The 10,742-nt window shown below is 36.0% G+C and overlaps 1 protein-coding gene across 1 annotated transcript; it reads right to left on the bottom strand.

Moving 5' to 3' along the window:
- Positions 1–495: 495 nt before the first annotated feature.
- LOC121777035 (serine/threonine-protein phosphatase 4 regulatory subunit 3B-like) lies at positions 496–8,715 on the bottom strand. The gene is given in 21 exon segments (XM_042174167.1): positions 496–1,497; positions 1,565–1,654; positions 1,934–2,043; positions 2,120–2,227; positions 2,317–2,448; positions 2,700–2,739; positions 2,741–2,803; positions 2,889–3,103; positions 3,308–3,400; positions 4,110–4,235; positions 4,531–4,568; positions 4,947–5,024; positions 5,110–5,209; positions 5,625–5,681; positions 5,828–5,907; positions 7,695–7,747; positions 7,852–7,875; positions 7,877–7,928; positions 8,021–8,124; positions 8,238–8,293; positions 8,667–8,715. Coding segments are annotated over 21 exon segments (2,118 nt in total). The 5' UTR covers positions 8,682–8,715; the 3' UTR covers positions 496–1,013.
- Between the last annotated feature and the right edge of the window lie 2,027 nt (positions 8,716–10,742).

Here is a 10,742-nt window from a genome sequence, read left to right as displayed (position 1 = left end):
CTTTATCAAAAAAATTAGTAGAATGCCCCTATCCCATAAGGGTATTATTTATTTTCTTTTAGATTGTCCTATAAGAATATACACTTTTAAATTTTAAAAACTATTTTTCTCCTTTATAAAATGAAACTCAATCTTCACTAACAATACTTAATTATTTTTTCTTTCTAAATCTCTATAAATTTACCAATTGTGTGTTAACATATGCTCAACCAAAAGTATTACTCTTATGATTATTATTTTTTCTTTCTAAATCTCTATAAATTTACCATTTGTGTGTAAACATATGCCCAACCAAAAGTGATTACTCTTATGAAACGGAGATAGTGATAGTATATTAGTTTTATAATTAATAATTGCAAAAAAATGAACTAATAGAATATAAAATCTACGTATCGAGAACAAAAAGGTGAAATAGAACAATTAATAGGGATGGAACGTGCAAGTACATAATGACAATTACTAATTATGTAAGAAATCAGTGGCACATCTCACAACTGCTATGAATATCCCCTTTCAAAAATATAGTTTACGTCGAATTTAAAATAATGTACACTTACGAAGTTATAACCACAAGTAAAACACAAAATTCGGCCTCAATAAATTTGTTCCCTAGTTTATACAGACCATGCCAAGACAGGATTTGATTGCTTCCCTATCTCTATCACATATAAACGCAGACGACTATCAACATTAGAGGTAAGCGGAAAGAATCAAGCAAAGATGATTGCGTATTAGCAAAAGGCTTGTGATCGGTGCTAGTCTTACAATGAACCATTACTTAGCTAAGATTGCCCGGAAACATAAATTGAGGAAGAAGCTTCCAGGCAAGTGCTCTGCATCCGTGCGATAGTACTGTACAGTATGCTTTCCCTTCCAGTATCCGAGGGGGTCTCTGTATATGTTTGTCTCCCCCGTTTTCTCGTGCGGTTTGGTTGAGTCCTCGAAATGATTTGGCAATGCGTGTGGAACCCGCCATGTGGAAGTTGGAGCATGTTGAACTCTTTTGAGTATATTCAAGATCCTTTCACAGCCATCTCCAGCGAAGACTTTGGTGATAACAATGTGCGTTCGTCTCCAAGATTTCTGTTATCAGCAGAATCATCCAAACCGTCATTACAGCTTTTGGAAAAGACTTCTTCTTCGCCATTCTGTTTTCCCTCTTCTGCATTTTCAGAAGCACCTACGAGCCCCCCCTTCTCAGGATTTGTTGCAACGGTATTTTGGTTTACACTTGGAGGGAGAATGTTTCCGGTTGCTGGCTTCTTGCTGGGTAGTTCCCCCTTCTTTAAGGTACAGCAGAAGACAGCACTCGGTTTTAAGCTTTTCGAAGAGAGCTTTAACCTTTTTGCCTCACTATCCTCTTTTGAAGCAAATTTGCGCTTCAATGGGAACTCTCTCAGTCCCTCATCCTCATCAGACGAGCCTGTAGTCTTTTTCGGAGGTGGCCTGTAGTTTTCGTCATCTTCATCATCGTCATAATCAACCAGTCCACCAGACCTTGAAATTTAGACATAATTAATGTATTTCTTCCAGGGGAATGATATACACAGTGGCGATAATATACCTAGGGGATGTATTTTCCAGAGCAAGCCCATTAACTAACACGGGAGGTTGAAATTTTCGTCGGTTAGTGGTTGCTGAATCTTCCTCATCACTGAAAGAAACAAATCAATTAATTATTACTCCATCTGTCTCATTTAAAATGAACGTTTCCTTTTTGGGTTGTCCCACTAAAAATGAATAAAATGGAAACATCAGCATCTCTACTTTTTCTCTCTCTTACTTTATTCTCTTTCTACTTAACTCACAAAACAACACTACAAAATTGCATGCCGAAAAGCAAATGTTCCATGTTTAGTGGGCCGGAAGGAGTATCATATTAAGGACTGAATCTTATACTTGGGATATACTCATGAGCGGAGAAGACATCAACCTGTCCTCATTGTAATAATCCTCCTCTTCTCTATCCAAAGCTCGCTCGTCAAGTCGTTTCCTTTGGTCTAACAATGTACCAGTGCTCACCATACCAACACTTTCAAGCGACTGCAAATGGCAATGAGTTCATTTGTGGAACCACCAAAATGAGGTGCATATATCACAAAAGAAAAGACTATGATACCTGTTCATATTTAACTTTTAGGGCATGAATAGAAGAGAGAGTTTCAAACTTTTCCAGCTGATCCCAGAAAGTATCCACAAGGTATCGTAACAGTACTTTTAAATTCTCCTGCAAACGACATGCATGAGAAAACAAGAATTTAGTAAAGGCAAAAGACGCATGGACCAATCAAACAGTGCGATGTGATTTGTAAAAACCTTCCGAATATATTCAAAGAGTTCAAGAACTGCTGAATTCAGAAGATTATAACGATCCCCATTAGCAACAAAGGCATCTATAATCGGTTTGAAAAGGTTTTTCTTTACAACATGATTAATTAGGTGCTCATCCTGCAATATACAAAGAGAGACTAACATCAGTCTAAGTTCTAACACAAAAAAAAAGAGGAAAATGAGATCTGTGTTAAGACAAAGAGTAATAAATATCTAACGAAATCTGTGGGAGTTATTGATTATGATTTCATGGTTTGTGCGTCAAGAAAATATAATTAGCTATATATGCCTAAGGATCTTTGTTAACATAACCTGCAACTTCAGAAAAAATCAGATCCACAAAGATCAATAAATTTAAATTTACTTACACTACGAGAAACAAGCGACCTCATAAATCTAATAGCAGCACTTCTCTCTTCTTTTTGTCAGGCAAAGAACCTTCTCAATGACATCAATAAGGAGAAAATCGCATCTACAAAGAAATGGAAGATAGATCAGAACTGAGTTCTCGATTCAGTCAATTGCATAGACAAACTCAAGCATAGCAAAAACATTACTTTATCCTGTAAGGATGCTGCAGAACGCAGAAGCATAGCAGATCACATATATTTATCAAAACTTCAGGCTTCACCGATCTTTGATTCCCAGATCCTCCGAATGAGCTACCAGACTTGCTGCCAGTTTGACCACCACTATTTGAGAGGCATGATGATAATACATCAACTAACTGATTCAAGTGCTTCTCATAGAAAATCTCTACAATATTTTCTCTCTGCAATAAATTGAGACAGTTAAATACATGCCCCAAGCCCCCAACCACCTAAAGGGGTTAGTAAGAAGATACCCATACAGAAGTCAGAAAATTACTACATCACTGTAAAAAAATCAAGTAAAGAAGACTCATACATGCGGAACAGTTGCATAGGATAATGTATACGAAAAATAAATGAAGCAAACAGCTGTAGAAGTAATGTACCTGAGCTCCTGGCGAAGAGTCCAAAAGACTGCGAAGAATTTCAAAAAACTGGCAATGCATGTCATCTCCATAATCTGTAAGCATGTGTTTCACCTGCAAATTAAAAGCAAGTAAACTTAACCCGGAAGACTAAGATACTGCCACACCTAATGCTGATAGGGTAGTAAAGATTGGAGAGCACACATACACAATTTCGCATTAAAGACAAGTTCAAATAATAGCAATTGAGACAGAATTGGGTTTCACGATCTTAATCTGCAATTGTTCATGCAATGGCCCATAAGAAAATGAATATTGTAAAAGCCAAATATAGCACAAGAGTTAAACAGATACTATACTCTCCATATACATAATAAAAAGAATAATGTCGAAGTCATATATAGCACAAGAGTAAAAAAGAACTGTACTCCACATACAAACACTTTATCAAAGCAATTCTATTCCATTATCACGCTACCATCTTATTTCCAAGTTACTCAATCTATCAATATTCTTCCAACCCACCTCCTTCAAATGAAGAAACAATGACTAAGGACCTAATGACACCAAAGGTTTCCCTCACAAAATAATTAGTTAAATCCTCAGTAGGAAAAAAAAGCTGAAAGGAGGCTAAAAGTAATATACAGAAAACTTTGAAACCAAGAGTCATCTGCCCATAACCCTTTCCATAGCATCTTCTTGCTTTTATAGTTTCATATGCCAAGTTATACGCCACTTATCGAAGGATTGTCTCAATAAAACTCCTATGTGATGTGGTCAATCCCAATATAAAATCACCAAAGTAGATTGGTCAAATTCTCACCATGAGTCCAAGAAGAGCACCTTCCTGCCAACTAACATAAGAACGCAAAATACTCCCATCCAGGCTCTGAAAAAGAACGAGGATGTCTGTCCTGCATCCATTATGGCAAACAATCATGGAGTGATCCTACATGTACTGAATCAAACAGACAATACAACAAAACTACATTACAAGTCCATCATATAAAGAGTGATTTATTTCAGTTCCCAGTCAATACAAGCTTATAGTCTTCACTCTGCAAGACATCCGCTATGATGTCAAAAATGCCTTCACTGACTAGGTCCCTGCAGCATGAATATCATAACAATTATCTATATCCGCAAAGTTAGCATGTTCGGCAAGTTAAATCTCGACATTTAGGCTACAAAGGTGGATAACAAGGCAGATACCTGTAAAGCATGAAAACTATAAATTAAAGAGCAAAATAGATCAGGCTTAATATACCTAAATAGCCGTCATCTGCAAAACCATATGAAGCACAAACCCAAATATTCAGGGAGGTACTAACTACTAACATGTCAAGAATTACTCCCTCTGTCCCATAGAAATAGACTCAATTTCCATTTTCATCCATCCTATAAATATAGTCCATATCAATTTCTGGAAACCTTGTCTACTTCTCTTTTACTTTATCATTTATGGAGCCCACCATCCACTACACTATTTCAACTATTTTTTCTCATCCTCTCTTACTTTACCAAATTTTGCATTAAAACTCGCGTCGTCCCCAAATGGCATATTGTTATGGGACGGAGGGAGTACATTGCAAGTGACAATGGTCTAATACAATCGGTAATGAAATTCATATGTATAACTTTCTCATGGAGAAACACTTACACTCTAAGCATCCCATTATATCCATAATCAATTCATCCCCGAAAAGTTTCTCAAAGATTTGAGCACTGTTTAGCAGAACTGCAAGTAAATGTTCATAAAAAAACATTCAAAATGTTGGGCTCAAACACAATACCACACCATGTTAAACAATAAAACTACTCACTGATTCCCCTAACAATTTTGAATATTAAGTGAAGATCATCAATGTTTTCCAAATCTTCACATATCCTGAACAGTTCCATCAACTTCCGGAAAAAATCTTGCTGCACCACAAATAAGCTTCACTTAAGTCAGCAGCAACCGGTAATAACTCAAGAGAATACGAGCATTAAGCAATAAGAGACGATAGAGGGATCGCGAGAATGAAACTGGCAGTAGCATAGGAACAACTTATCATTCCTTTATGGGTTAATATAAACTATCAAAGGATAAAACAGTGTTTCCAATTTAACAAAATTACATAAAAATGAAAATTTTCTAAATAATGGTCTTAAGAGATGTATCAAGTGACAGGGAACATTTTCTCATTGAAGCAAAAATGTTTCATTATTATAATTGCTTATTGCTTAGCAGATGCAGAGGCATGTGCAGCATAGACAGGAGCATGACAAAGTATTGAAGTACATTAGTACAGCTTAGGATATTATGAACTTTTCACATTTGGATCAGAGCACTTACATCATTTAATATAAGTTCAGTCACACGCAACTGATCTGCTATGCCACTCTCAACAATCTGCCAAACCACAACTAACATGTGGATAATCTTGGCTTATGCAAAGAATGATAAAGTAACCCAAGAGTTATAAAAGAGGAAAGATATAACAGGAATATCATTAAAAACAATGAGAAAAGGGAAATATGGCGGAACTGAGCCAATACCTTAAGTATTAAAGGGAGGGAAGACAACTCAACTGGAGGCAGTTCCCTCAACTCACTATTGATGTTGTTGGAAGTCTCATCTAAAAGATTTAAACTATTCAAAATATCAGCCAATAAGTTATTATGAGATTATGTTGGTACTAAACTTCTCCAGATAGGTATTTCTCTATGCAACATTTCAGATATATAAAAATTTACTTTCATCAATCTGGCATATCCATGGATAACACCATGATATGGAAAATACTCTTAACATTGCATAAGCTGATAGCTAAGCGTAATGTTTTGAGACCATATAGGAAAGGGGTTCGATGAGCCACATACACAGGGAATTTAAAGGGAGCCACTCAGATTTCTGCACTGATGTGATAGGACTCCAGTAAGGAAGTTTATAAGCACAAAGTCTATCCCCAGAGAATGAATTACCCATATTGTGATCGTAGCTACCATCTATAATCAACTCTATAAGGAAAAAATGGAAAAAGAAATTGATATCAGAGGTTGCAATGACTTGGTCCACAAAGAAAATTAATTCTCCTTTCCACTCCCCTCCACAAACTAATTTTTGCCTACATTCTTTCTACACATACAGCAATTTATATAATCACAGGAGAGGAAAGTAACCACAAAGAAATACCTAAACTTAGGATTGTTCTTTTTCTTTTTTGGTTATCGTGCCATGGACATATAGTGTGTTCCATTCACGCTTTTTACGAAATAACTTTCTATAGACCGGCCAATTTCAGGAAATCTCACATTTATAGTGGGAAAGAAAATCAAGCATGTAGTGCAATGGGTTTGGGTTCCTCCAGCTACTTCAACAAACTAATTTCGATTGTTGCTGGGGAATCTCATTATGTCAGAGTCCACACATTGAGGGCACTATGGCACTACCCTAACCCCTTAAATACCTAAACCTGAAGAGGAGTTCAGGAAAACATGTTTTTGTTTTTTCTAAGAGAATTTCTCAAAGAAGCACAAAAACAAACTTTCACTATTCTGAAACATTTAGCAGAACTCTTCTGGTATAATAAAATGCAAACCAAAGAAAGAAGCATTTATAGAAATGATTATTCTTCAGGAAATTTGATAAATTGATAGCATGTACAAGTAATTTAATCATTACACCAGATAAAAAAATAACCATGTGGTAAATGATAATTCCTTTTATATATAAATTACTTTGTATGACTACCACGGCCAAATTTAAACCGCAAGATCATGTAATCTAACGGTCAATAAATTATGCATCTTATTGCTGAACGCAGATTTATCATTGTTAGGTAACATGGATCATGGATGTCACTGTTAGTTAGTATTTAGGTCATTTTACAAATACGGATGTCAATTTTAGATCATTTAGGTCATCTTTTCTAACTTTTCTAAAATTACCTAAAAACAGACTAACAATGAACTCCATGATATCAAAGAATGGCCTCCGTGGTTTGGATCTAAAAATGACCTCCACGTTCTGTGTATTGCAATAATAATGAGTTTTGCATATATCACATAATTTGATTATTTTAAAATTAATTGAGGAAAATTGTAAATTGCACACTTATTCGTACGAGGGAGCATAGGAACAAGGACATGAAAGTTTCTCACAAAAACAAGAGCAAGTAAGCCAAACAAGTGACCAACATCTCTCAACTAAAATAAACACTAAAAAATTCAACCTCTTTGGGCTTTAACGTGTCCCTGATCTAAAATCACACTCAAAAAATCAATCTCTTTTGGCTTTAACATGCTTCTCATGAAGACATTTATATTTAGATTACTACAAGGCACAAATAGCATGGACAAGAAAGCAGAACTTATGATTGTGACAAAGACATGGAGAATAATTACATCAACTGTAGGAACTTACTGGCTATTGAGCCAAAGTGCGTATTCCTTTGCACACTACATATATGATGATCCCTACATTAATCACAATTAATAATAAAGTGTGTAAGCTGAGCGGTACACTTTAAATAGTAATATAAAAGGACGTTGACACAAATTGCAATTAAGTTGATACTAGCCATATGTAAGAGCAACCAGATGTCGCTAAGGGCCAATTCAGTTGAAAACTCAGGATCCCGCCAGGAAATAATTGTATCTGAAACGTAGAAGGGAGGACTAAACTAATTAAAGGGAATAAGTCAAGCATGACGGAATTTATGAAGGGAAAAAGAAGTTAGGAAAGAGCACCTTCTTGCTTGCGATAGATATCATCTGAGCTGATGCGATGCAGCAGTAGTGTTTCATTGTCCTCCTCGTCAATAACAAACAGACCCAGCCAGGTCTTCTGATCTCTGCACCACAAGGTAAATGTTTAAGTAAATATATCATGCAGCCATCATGCCAAGAAAAGCATACTAAGAGAAAGATGGTAAAAGAAATCTCCAAGTAATCAACAGTGACATGCCCAGTGCCTTGATCATCCCATTTCTCGTCTTCATTCAAGCGATATACTTTCACACGCTGGAAACAGGGGGTCGTGAAGAATTATGAAAAGGAAATAATTTCATGCAGCAAATGGAATTACAAAAACTATCAATCAGTCTTTTAAGTATTTAAGAAGGCACTCAACAACAGAAATCCAAAAGAAACATCTATGAATATATGTTCTATATGAGGCTCTTGGTTTCAATCATCTGGTGGGCATGAAATCTGACAGATTTCAACATTTATTGTGTTTAAGTTATTTTACGAAAAAACACTGTAGGGTTTAGGGAATTGAAAGACAGCATAATTTTTTTTTAAGCATGGAGTAAAAAATTGAAAGACAGCATAAATTAGGGTTTCAGAATTGAAAAGTCACAGCTGCCAAACTGGCGGGGCCAAGCTGCCTCACCCGGTTCCCCTGCATCTCGCTCACCCCATCCACCCTGGGGAGATTCGAGGCATGCCCCAGGCGCACTTTTAACAACACTGATTTTTATCTCCCCAAATAAGTTGGTCTTATGATGGAACTAACCCAACTGAAATGACTAGACTGTCTAAATCTCAGATCTGTAAAACTTACATTAATATTGATTAAGACTAAAGTCCAATTTTGATCCCTTACATTTGTCCTAAAATTCTTTTTGGTCCCATATATTAAGTTTGTGACATTTTGGTCCCTAACATATTGTTTGTTAAGTTTGTGACGTGACCTTTTGGTCCCTAACATATTGTTTGGGTCCCAAACAATATGTTAGGGACCAAAAGGTCACAAACTTAATATATGAGACCAAAAAGAATTTTAGGACAAATGTAAGGGACCAAAATTGGACTTTAGTCTTAAATTAATAAGCTAATTCAAGCATACACCATCACATTACTCTCTATCATACCTTGCATTGTCACTCACTTATTTACCTCTTTTATCTTTGATACTCCACTCAAACTTTTGCCATGCTACTTCAATTTACACATAAAGTATAGGTCACAATGTTAACTATTATAACTTCCATTTATTTTCATTTAAGACAATCCATAATACTTTAGTTTAATATTGATGTGTTGAAGGGAAATCAACTGATCAATTCCTATCCTATGAAAGTCATAACAACTCCTAAGAAAATCATAACATCCTTCTGATCGAAATAAAATTTTACCAACAAACAAGAAAATATCGTACAAGTAGGAAACAAAATATCCACACAATATCAAAATAGTTAGAAACTATTGCCTATTCTAAAGTCAAAAATTTGAACTCTAATAACACCACTGAAAAAGTGTTGGAACTGTCCAATCTTGAAGATCCGAATAGCTAGTTTAATCCTTAACCTCTCTCATAAATAAACTATCCAAGATATACACTATCAGAATTCAGAAATGTTAGAATCTCGTTAATAGAAGGTTCTAATCCAAGACTAAATGAGAGCTGTCAGAACCACATAATCAATTCTTTCATAATAGTACATTCTTTTTGTGCATATGCTGTGCAAGAAAACTTGCATATTGATAGAAATTCATGGGTTCCATCTTAAAACCAATTGGTGATAAGAGGAAAGGCCCATGAGATTTATATAGTGGATTAAACTCTTTGTGTACACCGATGTGGGATATTATTATATTCATTTTTATGTTTCAATTGCCAACACTCTCCCTCAAACCCTTCAAGGTGAATCTTGGAGGGGTTGGACTTTTTTTATGATCGATTGGACAATCGGCCCAATTTTTTTTTCGATCGGTTGGACCACTGGCCCAAATTTTCAGCCCAGTTATACTGCTGGGTCAGTCATTTTTTTCGGTTTCAGCCCAGATATACTGCTGGGTCAGTTAAATATGACCCACAGTCGGCGACCCGCTCTGATACCATCTTAACGATGGTAATCGAGAGAGGCGGAACACGCATCGATCGACATTGGGAACACAGAGATTTGGGAGTAGAAGGTTTCGTGTATTTGCTTCATTATACAATGATTTACAGCCCCAAATATATAGGGAGGATTATTAGCTATCTATGGAAAATGTATCAATCTATTCTATGCAATAATATTCATTATTATTCTTTACATAATTCAATTATTGCCTCAATCTTCTCCTTCCATTGATCGAGCTAATTTCTCCCTTGATTTGCTACTTTGACACTCCCATTAAGTTGAGCAACGGTATCTCCGATACTCAACTTGTCCAGAATTTCCTTGAAGATTTTCGGGTGAACTGCTTTGGTGAGGATGTCTGCAAGTTGCTCCTCTGACCGAACGAATGCGAACTCTATGATTCCCCCTTCGAGTTTCTCCTTGATGAAGTGTCGATCAACTTCAACGTGTTTGGTTTGGTCGTGTTGTACTGGATTTTCTGTAATACTGATCGCTGCTTTGTTATCACAGAACAATTTACTCTTCCGTGTATGTGGAAAGCCAATTTCTGTCAACAACCTCCTTAGCCACATGATTTCCATCAGTCCACTTTTGATTCCTCGAAATTCTACTTCTGCACT

Source organism: Salvia splendens, chromosome 2, assembly GCF_004379255.2.
Source record: "Salvia splendens isolate huo1 chromosome 2, SspV2, whole genome shotgun sequence".
Lineage (NCBI taxonomy): Eukaryota > Viridiplantae > Streptophyta > Magnoliopsida > Lamiales > Lamiaceae > Salvia > Salvia splendens.
This window is presented reverse-complemented; position numbering and strand designations above follow the sequence as displayed.